At 43.6% G+C, this 18,719-nt stretch overlaps 1 protein-coding gene across 4 annotated transcripts in view; it reads left to right on the top strand.

Moving 5' to 3' along the window:
- Positions 1-10,513, top strand: part of PLEKHM3 (pleckstrin homology domain containing M3) — a 94,155-nt gene extending 83,642 nt beyond the window's left edge. For all 4 annotated transcript variants that reach the window (XM_068685981.1, XM_068685982.1, XM_068685984.1 and 1 more), the window contains 2 exons: positions 3,940-7,235; positions 7,289-10,513. In XM_068685981.1, coding sequence (XP_068542082.1) covers positions 3,940-4,117 — 178 coding nt within the window. In that variant the 3' untranslated portion in view covers positions 4,118-7,235; positions 7,289-10,513. The remainder of the gene's footprint in view (positions 1-3,939; positions 7,236-7,288) is intronic.
- Positions 10,514-18,719: the final 8,206 nt, after the last annotated feature.

Raw genomic sequence — 18,719 nt, 5'->3', positions numbered from 1 at the left:
TTGTTTGTCAGAAGCTCTGCAAAAAGATCTGAAGGAAGCCTTAGAAATAGCTCTGTGAGATCAGTTTTCAAAAGGGAATATCAATTTAGAAGTGCACATGGAACACCCTTTTTCCTAACACAGGTGTTGCTGTTGCCTTCACAAAACACAGCTGCTGCTAATACAGCTCCTGGATGTCCATTTTTGCCAGGGAGATGTACTGGGTGAGGAAGACAACTGTATTGTCTTGGCTGTATTGTGGTATGGACTGAGTTACATATATGCAGCTGTCTTTGACAGATCAATCAGAGCCTTGTAATTTCCAATGTTTATAAGTTGGGTTTTACTTTTAAAACCCAGTTCAAGGTCAGGTCAGTTCTGTTCACTGTTGTGTTGCTCTCCCCATCGTTGTACCTATGGCTTCTTGATAGCATTTTAGCAGAAAGGCAATTTAAGCAATTAAGTTGTTGCACTTGTTATTTGAATTTAACATATGTAATAGCACCAACAGCATCAAAGAGGGGCTTCCTTGGAGCTTCAAATACAGTGAGGAAAAGACAGTCTAATCACAGAGACAGAGCTCAAGAATGCCTTCAAGAGTAAGCTCTGCAGCTACAAAGGTGGTGATGCAGAACTGAGTATGGGATCAACACCTGAAGCACAGCACAGCACTAACGTGCACTTTAGTGCCTGGTAATCCTTATGGAGTGCAGGTTCCTGCACCAAGAGGGACATTCTGGCAATGTTTAACCATCTGACCTTGCAAGTTTGCATTTTACATCAAATCATTTGGGTGAGAGACCTCATTGCAGCTTTTCTAGGTTGCGTTGTCCTTCAGTCTCTGTTTCATATCATATGGAGAGATCTTTGTCCTGTTAAATACACAAATGCATTATTTGAAGAGCCATGTCTGTCTGTCCAAGTTCTTAATGACAAGGAAACGACTTCAGAACACATGAAGAAGCAGGAACAGTAGGCCGGTGTTCTCAGCACTAACAGCCCTTCCATTTTTGATGCTACAGTGAAGATAAAATTATACATCAGGATTAAATAAGAAGCAATCTGTTTGCAATATTCTAAAATGGAATGTAATTTTAGTGGGTTTTTCTTTGTTATCACTGGAAGATTTCTCCCAATGAGATTAGGAATGGTCAACCAGTTGACATTTTCAGGATCAGTTAAGACTGTATCAATATAATGAAAAGCAAAGGCATAGCTGGCTTGAGCTAGTATAGCTCCATCGCTGTTGAAAGGAGTAACTTACCATTTACACAAATACAGAGCAGGATCAGCATTAGCCCACACGTGGCTGAGTTCCTTTAGCAGTGTGGAGATAGAAGCATGCAGTGAAGGCTGACCCCGACATCCTCTCTGCCTGTCCCTGCGGAGAGCAAGAGGCAGCTTTGCACTCCAACTCAGAGCAGTCGTCTTTAGGCTGCTGTTTTGTCATCATCTGCACACCGTGGCTGGAACTGGGAGTACATCCTCCTTCACAGGACAAAACAGATCCTTCAGAGGTGCAGTCAGTAGCTGAGGCACCAGAATGGACCCAGAATGGTCTGGATGGCTGCAAGTTTTGCCAGGGCTGTTCCCGTACTGAAGCGGTGCTGCGGGGCTGTGAGATCCAGGGCTTGCTGTTTGCACTGCCATGGTTAGAGCCTCACAGCGTGGGATCCCGGTCAGAGTTTCAGCTGTTGTACCACCACTAATAAATAACAGTGCAGACATATTTTGTCTCTCTTGGATTTGAGCAATATGAGAAAAAATATTTTTTTTCCAGTGAGCTTATTTCTGATACATGAATTCATATTAATTTAATCACAATAAATCTTTGCTTTCTCTGTTGATAGCCTTTCACTGGGAGGAACAGGTGTGCTGGCTCCTCTCTCATCCTGCTGGCATCCATTTTAGCAGCAATTTTTGATAAGTTTTGTCACCTCATTGAGTACTGTGGAGAAATATTGAGTGAGCATAGGGAGTGGCAGTACGAGAGCACAAAATTACACTCCTCATCAATCATTACCCTCTAGCAACTTCCAGGGCACTGCAAATTGCTGACTAACAAGAGAGAATTAGTTTGATAAAATCACCATTAGTGTCAGGTCAGAATGATGTAAAGTTTTAAAGACACGGCTGTCTTCTCTGTCTCTCCTTCATCCATTAGTGCGTCTGTTCATAGAGATCCCAGTCCAGCAAAGCACGTAAGCACATGTTTAATTTTAGGCAGATCAGTAATCCCAAGGAAATCACTGGGATACTAGTCCTAAGTATGTATTTATGTGCTTCACTGGATCAAGGCCAGAATACCAATTCTTTTTTTGAGCACACAAATGATAAATATCTCTGTGAGTCAGTTTCTTGATTCAAAAACAGTTTCAGACTCACTAGCTGGACGATAAAAAAAAAAAAAAAAAAGAATCTGTCAAGTTCTGGTGCTACAGAACATAGCAGTTGGCCGACAGAGCATTTTGCTTAACTTAGCTTCTTTAACCCTACTTATTTTATTTGTTGAGTTCTGTCAAATTCAGCCAGCTAGAAATCTGCCCCTGAACTTCTGCATAGCCTTCTCAAAGCTCTGCAGTTATTAAAATTCAGATCATCTTTGGTCGTTCAGAACCAGGCATAAAAGCTAAAGCCTGCTCAAGAACTGCTTTTTAAAAGTTATAGGTAAGATGCAGATGCAGCTACCATAGTTAATGAAACACGTTGTGTTATGGACTTCTCTCAGTGTTGCCAGACTGCATGCCAAAATATACAATTTGTTTTAAAGGTGACTTTTATTTGCCTTATGGCTTCTCAGGGTTTAGGGCTTGTTGCTTCATGATTTCAATTTTTCTTCACAATCTTGAAGACTGCAACCCTATTTCTAATCAAAAAAAAAAAAAAAAAGAAAGAAAGAAAGAAAGGAGGAAAAACACCCAAACAAACAAAAAGTAAGGATAACAGTGGGCTCTAGGATTCTCGTATGGTCATGGGACTACAATAACTGCAAATAAAGAAAGTGTGAGGCATTGTAAGACTTTCTACAAAATCACCAACTGACCAGCATTCTTCATTTATACTTAAAAACTGCTCTGAAGTTTGTTTTTTTGTTGCTTTCATTATTTGATTACACAGCTGTAATCTAAGACCTCATATTCCTGACACTGTCAACCTTTTTTTTTTTTTTTTTCCTTTTGGTTACAGAACTGCAGTAAGACAGTGACTTACTGTCCTGCTATACAGTCATTTATATTGAAAGGCTGAGAATGTCTGAATGTTCAGCTCTAGCCCACTCCATCATAACCAGATGTTTCACTGCTCCACCACCATCTAGAATTGGATGCTTGATCTACTATGACATTACATCCATCACCATCTAGCTTGGTCTTTCACGGGCGACAGACAGAATGTCTGTCTACCATTCTGTGTTTCATTTTTACTTTGTGGAATTACTTATTTTCCTGCTTTTGAAATGAGCTTTCCTGCTTTACTTTTTCCAGAACAGCTGACCGCAACACTGGAACTTCATTGCCCAAACTGTCATATCTTGACTGTTCCAAATATTGAAATATATCTTATTGGAAATGAATGCCATTATTCTTCATTTACAGATCAAAGGAGCAAACTTGTCTTTCATAAAACAAAAATTATATCTGTTCTGTGATAGACCTTAAAGCTAATTAATAAGAAGACATAACTATTAATCCTTGTAACAATGTCTGTCTTTGAGGCAGAAGCGCTGTGATAGATTCTCAGCAAGTGCATAAGGATGCAAGATTTTGCTAGTCCTGAGTGGTTTTACACCAGCAGAGGTGTGGACAAGCCACTGCCTTTTGATATTCCACTCTTTTGAAATGTAGCATTTTGAGCTACCAGAACTGTTTGAAGGATTGTCTACTGTCCACAGTCCATGTGAAGTCCATTGCATGCTCTCATCCAATTTTGTCATTCAATTTTGACACTACTTTGTGTTTGCAGGTGTGAAAGCTGTGGTGCTGTCTTCCACTCTGAATGCAAAGTGAAGGCTGTACCATGCCCCAGGTGCGTGCGTAAAGAATTGCAGAAGAAGCAGAAATCCTTCTGGAGGCGACTGAATATGGATGAAAACTTCGAAGAGTCTTGCAACATGTTTGAGTTGTCATATCAGAACACATGAGTTCCTTAAGGCAGTGGCCAGCCTGAAGAGAGCCTCTTCCCCAGCTGCCAGGTCAAGCAACCTCTCAGCTTAGCCAGGCAGAAATCTTTTTGCAAAATAATATCTGATCTTCTTCATCTGTGAATAGCAGCTGCCAAAGTGGCCATAAAGCCTTGTTGGCTTTGAAATAACAATGGCTCAACTGCATTTTGCATTGAAGTCCAGCCGCTAGCTCTTATACAAAATGTGTTTTACTTGAAATGCTTTAGGTCTAGCTAACTGAGCACCCAACTTTTTCTTTTCCACCTCTGGAGAAGACTTCCTCAAGACAGAAAATATTTGCTGCCATGAACACACTATTTTTGATGTTGTTCATTTAGAATTGATGAATCATCTACTTATTTATGTGTATTATTTATTATTAGCCTTGGCAAAGGTTCTGGTAAGGTGTTTGTTTCACAGAACCTCATAAGGCAGAAATGATATTAAGCCTACCTGCTACTTTTGACATGGACATGTTTTCACTTCCTCATGTTTCCAGAGCTATTTCTAAAGGATCAGCACATTTACATGTCACTCCTCCCCGAGGAAAGAAAAGTATCTCCCATCAAACCTTATTCAGGATGTTTGCAAGCATAAGATGCAGAATAATTCCTTTAGCTGTGCTTATTTATAACCACCCCAGTGGAATATTACATAAGCAGATAAGCAGGGTACTTGCTGCTGTTCTTATTCAGGCTGGGTGTATCTGTCAAGCTCTGTCACTAAAGTCCATTCTGCTTTACGCTACTTGATCTATGTGGGGTCACATCCTCATCTCCAGTAACATGACTTTCAAATCTCCTGCTAGGCTTGAAGACATTTCAACTGTCTACACTGGTTTTGTTTTTGTTGTGTGCAGTTTACTTTACATGTTTTTCTAACCTGATCCTGGTAGACCAATAGTTGGGAAAGTGATCTTGCCCAATTTCGCTAGAAAATACCCTCAAAATTGTGAAACATTAGTTTGCTGTGTTCATGTGCAATTTGTGTCCTGAGTTCTCTGGGAGCACTAGAGGATTCTATACATCTCTAGTGATTCATGTGGTGGAGAGCAAACTTCTCAAGGTATGGTTCTGCCTCTCAAACCTGGAACATAGGGAAGTACTAAACATGGTAAATTACATATATTGTGAAAGATATGACTGGAGAGATGTGTGTCATCACTAACAGTGTTCTGTTCATTGTGGTTTTACCTCCAGTGAGCACTTAGGGATCCTCCTCACTCCAGTCCACATTTTAAACTTTTTCTCCAGACCCTGCAGTAATATGTGTATTACATGCATATGAATACATTCATATTTATATACACATATATATATACAGCAAGCAAATATGATTTCAGAAGAAAAAAGCCAGTCGCATGTGCATTTTCCTTCTCTCATGTAGGTTTGTTAAAATGCAGACTACTGATCTTTGCTTTCTATATAATATGCAGGCTGTTATTATATTCAAGGCAGAAAGCAGTCTTGATCATTGAAGCAGCTCACTAATTGCTAAGTATTTTAAATAAAAGAACAGGGTACATCGTGCTTGCATTAAAGGGCAGAAAGTCACACAATGGACTTGTATTGGAGTACAGATGGTTGCTTTTCCAGCCTCCAGTCAAAGAAAGTAGCTGAATCTGAGCTTTCCCAAATTTGAGCGCAACTTTATGTGTATATATATATATAGAAGCATGTTTATATCTATATTCATTAGACAACCAGTGCCTTTCTTTTCCAGAAGTCCTTCTCCCATTGGGATTTTTTTGGAAGAAAGTAGGGGGTTTTCCATGTTCTTGGCAAAGTAGTATAGGGATTCCCATGTTTAATGAAGTTGGTGAATCATGCACCTTTGTCACTAAAGTTAGTATTTCCCCTACACAGGGGCATCTATGTTTCATTCAGCTCACTGTTTTTCATATGAAATCAGTTGCTTTCAGCTATCATCCTTAAGGATATAATGTTCCTTTAAAGTCCATTCCCATGCGAAGAACTCCCTGCACGTTCACATATGCAAACACAAGGGAAGTCTTGTGGAATTAGTCATGCAAACAGGAACTGCAGTGGTACTGGCTGAATAAACAGTACACTCCCATATTTTTCAGCATGTGTCACTACAACCAGCCCTGTGGCAAAGCCAGTAGCTCTGAAACTGTCAGAATCTGGCAGGTACTATTTTGAATTAGCTCAAACATGGGGGGTGGGTCATGAAAGAAAAAAATAAGTGACATTTTCCATATCATAATGCTTTGGAATTTAAGATATCTTACAGCATTAGTTCACATCCAGCCCAGTTTATAGAAAGGTGCTTGTGTGCACTGTCAAGTACCCTAAGGCATCAAGAAATCAAGGTTCAGGCATTGCAAGGTATTGGTAACTTTGTCAGATGCCCTGATCTCCAAAGTGCCAGTGATGTGGGTGGTTAGATATTCTAGTTAAATTCTGGAATAACAACAGGCAAATTTGGAGTTACTCTAGATTTGTGCAGGTATTACAGAACAGAGTTTCTTTGTTAACTGAGATTTACAGGAAAAAAAGAATATGTTGTCAACAAACCTGTTGGAATTAGTGGTGGGTCTGGAACCACTGCCATTCCTAAAGGCAAAGAGCAAAAGCATGTTTTTACAATATGCTGGCAGCACCCAAAGCTTTTTGTGAAAGGATAATGTACAATACAGATCAGATTCTTTTTTTTTTTTTTTTTTTTTTTATCCAGTGTAGCTGTAAATAAGCCAGTTCCTAAATCGGATGCGATTTTTCCACCTTGAAAAAGTAATATAGCTTATTCTTGTAGCTACAGGAGCTGGCTGTATTGTGGAAGATGCTTTCCTCTCAGGGATGCCTAGCTCCTGTCCATAAACAGTTATTCCATATGGATGGGTAGGATGCAGTCTTCTATCTCTGCCTTTCAAAAATATAATTCAAGGTCTGATCCTGCCCTCAAGAATTGTGGATACAGTAGGAATGAGCCCTGATCATTTTTTTAGCACTGCAAGATAGAAGAATAAACAGAAACTACTGCTCATGTTACTAACTCTCGAAAGATCTGACTTTAAAAGGATGGTTTTCATGCAAGAGCCACCTGCTAGTAGGAGATACTTCTCCTACTTCTGAAGGTGATTTACTTCTGAGAGAGGTGCTCATATGAGAGGTGCTCATACTTCTGAAGGTGATTTGGGTTTTGGACAACACTGTACCCTTGTGTGGTTGTCTCTGCTGTACTAAGATAGTGCTGCACACTGGTCCCCAGTGCTACTGTTTTCCCATTCTGCAGCCTGGAGCCTGCACATGTTCTGCTCTGCAGATGGCTGGGTGGGCATCAGCTGGAAAAGTACCTGAGGTCTTTCCAGATTGTGCACATCTCTCCTCCCTACACACACCCACAAGTAGAATATGTGTATTAGTACTTCTGGTTCCATCCTACCCACACATGATATAAATATGAAGTAAGTTTGAACAATAATATTTCGCTGTGAATCAAAAATAAAATGCGCTGTTTGTCTCCTTCACAAAGAAGGTGCTTTCTTTGCTAACGGAGGAGGAATAGATCTGTAGGTCCAGTTACTGCTCTTACTAGCTTGTACAGAACTTATAATCACTGTAGAAATAGGGTGCTTCACTGCAAGGGACTGTAGCCTGACTTTACAACTACTTAGAAACTTCTCAGTTTAGTTAGTCTGAGATTATTTAACCCAGGACACTGTAGATTAACTAATTCAGTTCTTTTCCTCTCTACCCAAACCCTCTAGCTTTTCTTTTACGTAGACAAGGACCTACCTAGGGGATGTAAAATGCAGCTTTTTTGATATTATCAACCTACAGAAAGAGAAATTTGGATCTCTTAGGCAGAAATCTTTCTCTTTTCTTCATCTTTCTTAGGTGGTGAAAAATGTTCATGCAGTGTGATGCAATGTCCGGATTGGCACGTACCAACATGCACATAGGAGCTCATTGCTGGGTTGATAGGAACTGACAGTTGTGAGGGTTTCTTAAATAAGTGAGGAAACACACTTTTAGGTGAGGAATTCTTCACAATATCCTGATAGCCCTGCTAGGAGGGAATCATCAGGGTACTTCAAGAGCTTCTCTTGTCAAGACTTCTCTTAATAATTAATACAAGGATACTGTGTGCATTGTTATGGGTGGATGATAATGTCCTGAAAAGCTTTAAAAAACAAACAAAAAAACAACAACAAAATGAGGATGTCTGATTACAATGAAATGGGGAAGCTGCCTGGTTGTATTTTGCTTTTTCCCTGTAGCAACAGAAGCCATCAAGTTTCCAGGGCTTTCCAAGGTCATGGTCTGGATTGCAGCCGACTGTTGATCTGTGTAAAAGAAATGTAATTGAGTAATCATCATAATCTTATCTCTTGTTTTCTGTTGCTCAGCTGCAAGCCAGTCCTCTCTCTCTCCTCGCTGTCTCTGTCCCTGTCTTGGCTCACAGTGCTGAGCCTACAGCTAGGCTTTGAGCTTCATAGCTGATCGTGTTGCTTCTGAACCAGTTGAGTCTGATCATTCTCTCCTTCATAATTTGCCTTCCAATTTTCCCTTCCCAGTAGGAGTGCCTTACAGTACTGTATATTAGTGTCTATCTTCCTGTTTTGGATTTCCTGATTGAATCTGCTGTTTGATTAACTTGTGGGCTCAAACTGAAAGTCTCCTGTGGCTACACATGCTCTTTTGCAGGAGCAGCTTAGTAAATCAGTTTGCTTGTTCTGTCCCCATGAAGTGGGCTCTACAGGCTGCAAATACCAGCTCTGAAGATGCCAAGGTGCATGGAAATCCCTCACTTTTGCTTAATTTGGTGCCTTAAATTTTCAAAAATGAAGAGTTTTGTCAGGAATGCTCTGCCATGCTGCAACGTGTTTGGCATTGGAGCTCTAAACCCTTGCTCATGGCAGTTTCCATCTTGCTAGGAGTGATGACCATAAAATTTGTTTACGATCTGTGCTTTGAAAGGGAAATATGAGAAAAGATTGCATGGAGATGGCTTTGTTTTTTATTACCTACATTTTGGAGACTAGCTGAGCTTCTTTTCAGACAGAAATGAGGTTCCCCTGAAGTGAGAGCTTCAGAAGCTGTGGATCTGTAACAATGGCAAGCACTGGACATTAAAGCAGGATCAGGTCACGCGCAGCTTTGCTCCTGCTGGAACCAGTGGCCAGCCTGTGCCACGTGGGGAGGGAGTCCCACACGGTAAAGCTGGATGCAGGGCTGTGGCAGTGATGGCTTTTCCTCAAAGTTTAATTTCAACACAGCCTGATTCCCTGAAGGCTAACCCACTGGGGTTTGGTCGGCATTATGTTAGAGAGGGTTAGCCTGCTTAATTTTTAGCATTATTTGCTAACGTCTGCAGCTAACCCTTCCTGCGTCTGTCAGTCCTGGGCACGTGTCCATGCTGACTGGAATCTTTTAAGTCCATTTTTGACCCCAAGTAGTAGGAACCCTATTTGACAACAGCAGAGCTTTCACTGCACTTTAATAGTGTAGTGAGTAGACAGCCTGGACAATAAATAATGCGCAAAGTCCTTTACTTGAAAGCCCTGGTGTGCACACACTCCCTTGGGTCTTTTCTTAAAATGCAAGTTTCCTCCAGATCCCCTAGGGCATTGATCTAAATTAGAGATGCCACTTGTGGGCAGTGATGGAGAAGTTCAGGCCTGAAAGGCAATTAACTGCCTAGGACCAAAGTGTAGTAGGCTCTGTCTACATACACAATTGTCAGTGGCTCAATTACTTATTTGTATCCAATCTGTGCATTAAACCAATGTAAATCCTTGAGTACATAGTGCTGTTTTGGTGGAAAAAGGATTTATTTTAGTTTTGCTTATGTATTTGTCAGCAAAGTCAATCTTGCTTTAACTGAAGTGTTTTCAGACTGATTCTGAGTGGCACTGATACCTGTGATACCAGGTTGACTTACACCAGGCCCTTCTGTACTTGTCAGAAGTACGAATTCATGAGCAAAATGGGTGTTGGAAGGGCTTGAAGTGATAAAGGCAGCTTCCAAATCAACATTAGCTGAGTCGAGGCAGTTTGAGGCTGGGGTAAGCCGGGTGTGATCAGCAGAGCACGAGGTTTGGTGCTGTCCCTGGCAGCCCAGGCTTCCCTTCCCAGCAGAGCACCAGCTCGCCTGCAGCACTTGCAATGGATTTTAGTATTAATGGTAGCGCACCCTGAGTTTTTTGGAATCCAGTATGTGTGTGTGCTACTCTGTCTGTTAACTTATGTGTGTGTCATTGTTCTTGTATTTGTTTTGTGTTATTTTTTGTTTTGTTTTGGGGGGGTTGTTTTTTACTTTTGACAAGGATTTTTTTTAAATTATCTGCAACTACTAGGCAATAGTCTTAATTTATTATTGATATGTAATAAATTTATCATTTAAATTCAATGAGTTGAATTGCCTGTTGACACTTGAGCAGGGTTTACTTGGGTTCACTTGTGACACCATCAGAGCACCAGTCCCTTCTGTATAAAGGCAACTGTCAATAAACACTACAAAAAAATTACTCGTCCTTTTGAATTTGCCTTCTGCTGATACTGCACCATGTGTAGGACAAGTTTTGAAAGAGTGCTAGTTTTCTTATAAATACTAATCCGTTGGTGAAAGTCTTTCAAATCTAAGCAAATTGTGATATTTTTCTCAGTTCTGAGCCAGGAGGTCTTTGGAAATTCTGTCAATGACTGCATCAGGATTTGCATGTTTGGATTCACAGTTAAATCTGTTAGGTGTATTTGATAGCCACAAATGTCCAGATTTTTGAAGGTGCTGAGCCCCAACAGTTCCCAGGAGAGCTTATTGGAAGCTGTTGTTGTCAGGCACTTTTGGGTACGGAGCTCCTGGGAGGCACATAGGAGCTGGGGGAAGGCTGCTCCCCACTGCATGGCTGCCATGTGGACCTCTGCCAGCAGGCTCCAGGTTAAAGGACCGTGGATCCTAAGTCAGGGAGGCACCTCCTAGCTCACTGCAAGGCCCACTGAAGGGCTGGGAGGGTCGAGTTTTGCTCACAGTGTAAGGGCTGTCTTGCTCAGACAGCTCTCCATCCGACAGACATAGGAGCAGGTGTGATTCCTGCTCTCCTGTACTGCTTTTCCCAGTGCACCAGGTGAGGAACAGCAGCTCCCAAGGGCTGTGGATTTGGTGCTGAGCTATGGTGAAGCTCACCGACCTATGTCCCCTGTGTGAGGGCCCCCAGGGAAATCTCTCCTGGCTTTCAAAGAAGGACATACCCACTCCCTCTCTGCCCCCCTGCCATTCCTCAGAAAGAGCAGAGTTCCACCAGGAATGTCAATCCTTTCTCCTGCAGGCACCTTTGGACTTCATCCCCTTGATGAAATGGCTGCAAGCAGTGGGTTAATGTTTGATCAGGACCACACAAGCTGCACGGAAAAGCCATGTGCAAGACCTTCTTCCTCCTGATTTGCTTTACAAGGTGAGCCAGTTCTGTTATGACACACGCCTCTTTCCCCTTTCACTGCCACGTCCCCTCCTCACTTCACGCTCAGAGATGCTGTGAAGGAAGCATCAACATAGAGCAGAGACCGTGGGGTCTAGGGAGCCCTGGAAGGAGCATAGAATCATAGAGTCATGGAATATCCTGAGTTGGAAGGGACCCATAACGATCATCAAGTCCAATTCCTGGCACCACACAGGTCTGCCCAGATTTTTAGACCATGTGACTAAGTGCCCAGTCCAATCGCTTCTTAAATTCAGACAGGCTCGGTGCAGTGACTGCGTCCCTGGGGAGCCTGTTCCAGTGTGCAACCACCCTCTCGGTGAAGAACATCTTTCTGATGTCCAGCCTCAACTTCCCCTCCCTCAGCTTAACACAGCAGTTTGGTTGTGTTTTTTTTTTGGTGTTTTGTTTTGTTTTTATTTGGTCTGCCTGTGGTTGTATTTACACAGCTTCTCTCCTTCTTGCCCCTTCCTAGGCTCCCTGTTGTGCTCTGTTTCAGTGTATGAGCTCATCACTGAAATGTGTTGCTGAAAGGACATACCCCAATAGCTGTCGCAGACGACTCGGGGCTGGAGTTACAAGAATCATTGCTTTTGGTTTTGGTCAGGAGCTGAAATGCTGGCATTTTTCTCTCTGTTGTACATTATCATTACATGAGAGCTGTGCCCTCCAGTGAACTGCAGCTCTGCCAGCAAAACCTTACATTGGCAGCCCTGTTCTTAACCCCTGCACGCTCCTCTCCCCCACAAAAGCCAAGCTTTTTGGGTAGTTCTGTTAACCTTCTGTTAGCCTTTTGTGTTAATTTATCAACTAGCCATTAGCTCAGCAGGCCACTGAAAATACCAGTCAGACTGTGAATTGGAGCGTGCCCTCCAGGTCCTGTGGGAAGCAGTAGCAAAACTGGTGTTTGCTTCTGATGCTGAGCAATGGGGACAAATTGGCACCCACAGAGTATCCACCCAGTTTGTTTTCTTCCTGATTGACACCCCTTATGCTGGTGGGACAGTCAGTGTCTTGTATCAGCTTATATGCTTGGGAATGTCAGATCATAGGCAAATATCATAACCCCTTAGGTCTAGCAGTGAGTGTTTTGGATTTTGTTCTTTCGTGTTCTCTTTGCACATTAAATGCATTGCATTAAATGCATGTGTATGATACAATCCCAATTACAGTAGAACAACAGAACAACCCAAATGGAACTAGCTTCCTCCTCCTTTCTTTAGGGACAGAGAGGGGCCTTCTAGGTCTAAGGGTCACCAGAGCTTTTCAGTGAAAGACATGCTGAGGGCAAATGAAAATATCCTGGGAGTGTGTGTGCATAGCTCTGGTCTTTTTAAAATAGTTCTCATTTAACTAAATACTCTCCAAAGTAGTGGTTCCATCTAAAGGTCTGAGCATTACCACTGTGAGAAGGTGATGAAAAGCATCTCAGATAATCAGGTGTCACAAGTAAAACCAGACAAAGTCTCCAAGGCAAGTAGGAGTAAATTCCAGCCATTTAAAGCATTGACAAATATAAACTTTGGCATTGAGGCTGCAAACATGCTAAAAAGCTGGTCCACTGTTTATAGTAAGTGACTCTTGATTTTCTATAATTGAGTCTGAGGTGTTAGCCTCAGATATTAAAAATGAAGTTGTCAAGTTCATCTGGAAAGCAAGGAAGTCAGATAAGAGCTTGCATTAAGGGCTGGACTTTACATTGACTTGAAAGTTTCAGGTGTTTATCACATAGATACAGTATGATGTATTTAGAGGTGAACAGGAAGGAATTGTTAGTAATGCTAAACATTGTTTAAATGTAAGAAAGTGCAAGTTACTGATTCTGTGTACAAAAAGAATAGATGCACTCGGTGTGCGTAGAACAGTTCAGACCAAACGGTATTCATAACATGAAAGGTTATAAATAAGTCTGAGCTGTGACTTACACTACAGGCAGGTACTTGAAATACAGTGATGAAGGCATGAAACAAGATGAGTGTCTCTCTACTGACTTGTGCCTTGCCCTGCAAGTAATTCCACTGATTTCTGTGAATCCCTTGTTCACAGACACCTGGGGAAGCAAGGTCAGGGTGGAAGAACTGAGACCCCAGCACCATTCTGTCAGCTGGCGTTGGCATGCAATTGCTTGGGACACTGGTGGATGTTGTTTTTTGTGTACTTATTGCAAAATGTCCTGTTCCAGCTTGGACTCTGCACTTTTGAAGCGCATTCATTTATGATTTAACAAACAGCATGATCGATCCTTTAAGCAGATACAAGTTCTGCTGATTTAAATGAAAGCTGCATAAAAGAACCAGAGCTGGGCTCTCAGTGTTCAGAGACATGAGCTGTAGCAGTTTATAAAATTGGCAGATTCCTTGTAAAATGAAAATGAAGTGACTGCACGTGCATTCAGCACAGAGTTAACCCTGGGTGATAGCAGGTAAAAAAGGGTGAAAGTATAATAAAAGCATGAGTCTCTACTGCAGGTATTTACACAGTATTGACATTGTTAGCCATGCTTAGAGATTTATGTCAAGTGTTACTGCGCTGTCATAAAATAATAAAGTACTTCTGTGAAGGGCTTAGGGCAAAGGGGAGACAAAGAAGTCTCGCTATATAAGGCCCTTCTCCAGCTCCGGTGGTAATCCATGGGAATGTTTCCCTAGCTGTCAGCAGAAGCTGCATGGAGGCCTGCTAGGGGAAGGCAAGCAGAAGTGGCATGTTTGCTATGTTTAGAGCAGGTAACCAGTGGTTTTGTCCCCGGGAGGATATTACTACCACCCAGTTTCAGGATGCAGGATGAGTCTGCCTTGTAGTCAGTGGAGATGAGGGTTCCTCCTCAAAGCAGGGATGTATCTGAACTGAATTATCTTTTTGTGTTTATAGAAGTGCTGACAAGGACACACAAAAGCTGAAAGATGACATTAAAAAAATGCTGTGCTCAATGTGGCTGGGAGGCCAAAAGGGCAAGAAGAGTCCCGTGTCCCTGGGCTTCTGCACCAGGCATCCTGGCCTCAGCACACTTTCAGCTTTGGGCTTTTGCAGCTCCATTTCTCACAGTAGGCTCACAGTAGGCATCCCCTCAACATTTTGGCTGCAGGACCAGATTTTGCAGCTGAACTCAGTGTTTATATGTAGTGGAAAACTGAAATGTCAGTGCCAATCAGTCAGAGCACTGGGGAGTTTGGATCCAGTCACAATGCCTGCCTGTCCTTGGGTCCATATCTGCAGTTTGTGTGCCCTACTCCAGTTTGTATGCCCTACTCATTGCCTCTGCCCTTGGTGAGGTTGTGGTAACACTTACTTTCCAAGCCATGCTGATACCTGGGACTTGGTAGCCTTGCTGCAGAAAATTATTGCTGCAGAGAGGTATTGCTCTTCTACTAGGGGTGGTTTCCTGGTTAGATGCTACTGCATGGGAAGGCATTGTGCTGCCTCTTTCCAAATGAAGGAAATAATTATTTTCCACCAAACCATTTAGCAGAATTGTTTCCCCTATGGCAGTCTCATAGCTCTCTTGCCAAGGGCTGGGAGAGCCTGCATCCTGACTCTCCTCTGGACAATGCTTCTCAAAAATCAGGCAGCTATAAAAAAGAGAAATGCCTCTGTTGAAAAAGGAGCTTTCAAAGCCCTTCATAAACTTGCTTTCCCTGCTGAAAACCAAAGTGCTCCGCTGTTCTGTGGGAGAGCTGGCACAGGCAGTTTGTAGAACATGGGTTGGTAGGTGTAGAGCCCTTCAACATCTGACCCCATGTGTCTCACCTGCTGAGTTAATTTTCTGCCTAGGCAACTAGATGAATGAGCTTTCCTCTCCATGACCATACTTCTTGTCATGGCCTGTGTCAGAAGCCTGACACATGCCAGTTCCTGTCCCAGATGGTGTCTCAAAAGCATGTAAGTAGGGCTGAAATTTGTCTCTCATACATCAGTTATATCAGCCTCCAAACCCTAGGGCTGACCACACTGGAGCAGCTCTCAAAGTGCTTACTCCATGGCTCACTCCAGCTGAATCTGTGAGATTGGAGCTGGTCTCTCCTTAGAGTCCTGGAATGTGTCACTGTGGCAATAAATAGCCTCAGTCCCGTGACACTTGGTGTCCCTTTCAGTTCTCCAGCTCTCGGCTCAGCTGGTGCCAAAGATGTGGTCCAGGTGCGTTCCCTTACTCCCAACAATACTGCAGGCTCCCAGTCCACAGGTCTGCTACGCAGCCTGGCAGAGAACTTTAGGACCTGCCCTTGCTTCCCACGTGGGCAGCAGTGAGGGATTTTAAGCTCAGTTTGTTGAGAAGTGAACGCTCCCTCGCACATGTGCCCAGAGGAGCAGGCTGTGGCATCGGCGTCCCCCTGGCTTTGTGTGTGATCTTTTCCCATGAATATCTCAGTGGTGTCCTCAGCACATGAACTCTTCAGCCCCTGGGGTGGTGAGAAGGCCTCGGAGATTGAGGAGACCCTTTTAGTTTGTACATCTCTTGCTCTGCATAGCCACCCATTAAAATTACTAGCTTCACTTTTCTCTGTAGGAATTTGGAGGGGACCTTGGACCGAACTGTAGGGGCGTACATGCGGGAGAGGCAGAGAGCTGAGCGTGTCTCGCACTCCTCACACTCCTTCTCTTCTTTTTATTGACCCAGCTCACTGATTGGAAAAGACCCATGTCCCCCCCACGGCCCCCTCTTCCTCCCCGGCCGCACAATTGTCACCGCCAATTAGTGCATTGTTAGGGCACACAATGGCGCTGTGGCCACTGGAATGGGACGCTTTTGTGCGTCTCCAGTCGGCCGTAGGGGCAGTCAAGATTCATTTAGGGCCTTACACAACATGGACAGAAAATACTATCAGAAAAGCAAAAGGGGGAAAGAAAAAGCGAGAGGGAGAGAGAGGTAGCAAGAGGAGGGGGGGGGGGGGGGGGGGGGAAGTCTGCTATTCAGGGGTTAGCCCAGCCGCATGAAAGGCCCAAGAAGCAGTGCCACATTGAAGACGCCCCTTGGAACACAAAAAGGAACCAGGGCTTAATAGTAATTAGTGGGCAAACTGCAAAGAGCACCGTGGCTCTCCAGCGAACTGCTTACTGCCACCGCTTCCCCTTCCCCCTTCCCTGCGGATCCAGCCGGGAGGGGAGCAGCTCAGGGATGGGAACTGGCCCCGTCCTCCTCTACCCACCACGCTCTGGGGAGGCCCCATCCAGCGCTTCTTTGTGGCAGGTAAATCGAGTGTCATTCTAAAGCTCACAGCCAAATGCAGGAGGTGTTTTGCAGGCAGAGCAGGATGTAGGGAATGGTTTCAGAATCACAACTGTTTCAAGGACCTTTAAAACAGTCCTGTTCCCTTTTGCTGCCTGGCACCAATGCACCTTGCAGCTGCGCTGCATTTGTCCACAGCCTGGTCCTCTTCCCCCAGCAAAACCTCAGAGATGCCTACTGTTCTTATTTCCCTCTTTACTCATAAAATAATCATCTGTATATGATTTTATGATCTCTGTATTTATTTTTTTAAAGAAAATCCATGGAAGAAAGCTGCAGGACAGTGATTAGTTTATTTGCTGTTCTCAGCTAATGGATGTGCATATATATTTAGGCAAAGCAGCTCTGTAGGCTTAGTAGCTATGAAGAATCTGTTCAGGCTGAGCACCAGACCTCACCATCTCTTCTCCATGAAAGCCTGCACATTGTGAACAACGCCTGCATCCATCCTTTTCCCCTCATTTCTGTGCCAGATCTCAGCCACTGTAAGGTCTGCATTGGTACAGAATTTCTTCAAGCACATTTTGGCCCAGCATTGCTTGAGCTTGTCTTGGGTAACTGCATTAGTACACAGCTAAACACATTTAATCTCTACTTCTGTAGAGATCAGCTTGTTGCTGTTGTCATTCTCAGCTCATCCCCTGAACTGCTCATGCTAGCTTTAGTCAAGAGCTTACACGCCTCACACTTAGCTGCATCTCAGGTATATTCCAAATTAAAAGATCCATAAGGCAGGTTTGACCTCACATAAATATTCTTAAGTATTGAGGAGGAATTCAGGGCATCCTAGCTTAAACTGAGACACAAAATTAGGAACTATTCCTTTTATGTTCTAAGGAAAATCCATGGAAGAAAGCTGCAGGGCACAGTGCTTAGTTTAGCTAATGGCAGTGCATCTCATTTTTCTTTGGATGTAGGAGTGCTGGAGCAGGTTCTGATCTTGAGCACAGCTGCACACAATCCCATAAAACTTAGCTGTGCTCTTGTGGATTCAGCTCAGTATAAATTGGACAAGACACCAACCAACCAAATTTAGCCGTCTCTGCTGGAAATGTTCCTGAACCACAGTGCATGAGGGAGATACGCACACATGTACAATTCTGGTCCACTACTTTTCTTCATGTAGAGGCTGGAAATAACTCCCAGTTTCCTCTGTTATCTGCAGCAACTGCAGCTAACTGTCTTCTCACCTTGTCCTGCTCCTTGCCTAAGGGGAAGTGTTTAGTCTTGGAGGGATGCAACCAGGCAGACCCTCTCTTCTCTCTAAGATGCCCAAGCATACCTGGGAAATGCAGCTGCTTCCCCAGTACCAGTCTTTTTTTCCCACAAGCTGGAAGCCATAGCTACTCTGTATGTCTATGCAAAATCAGTTTGATTGTATCAGGACAGTGCAAACAGGATTCACAACCAAGATTCCCTGTCCATCCAAAATCCCATCATGGGTTTCACAGGAAGCTGAGGGTAGCACAGCAGGCATCAAGGACTTGGCTGGCATTGCCAGGATGGCCCCTGCAAGGTAAACATGGTCGGGGAGCTCACAGTGTATGTGTCTCACAGATAGGGCTGGTTGAAGGCACTGTCTCGCAATGCAGAACGTGTCTGTCTCACACCAGCCACAACACATCCTCACTCTGCTAATTAGCAACATCCCTGGCAGAGTCTCAGCTGAAAGGATTAAACTGTCTTCTCACCTTGTCCTGCCCCTTCCTCACCCAAGGGGGGATGTTTAGTCCTGGAGAGATGCTGCCAGGCAGGCCCAGGTAAGGAGGTGGTCTCATTCCCCTCCAGAACGCAATTCTTTCAGAAAGGGATTTTGTCTCCAGGACAGTCTGTCCTGACCGAATGGACACCCAGCCTCACAACCCTGCGGTGCGGTGCCGGAGGTTGTCAGCGTAACGTGCTCTAGGGGAAGGGAAACA

This window comes from Anas acuta, chromosome 6 (genome assembly GCF_963932015.1).
Source record: "Anas acuta chromosome 6, bAnaAcu1.1, whole genome shotgun sequence".
Lineage (NCBI taxonomy): Eukaryota > Metazoa > Chordata > Aves > Anseriformes > Anatidae > Anas > Anas acuta.
Note: the sequence above shows the minus strand (reverse complement) of the source record. Positions and strands in the feature narration are given on the sequence as shown.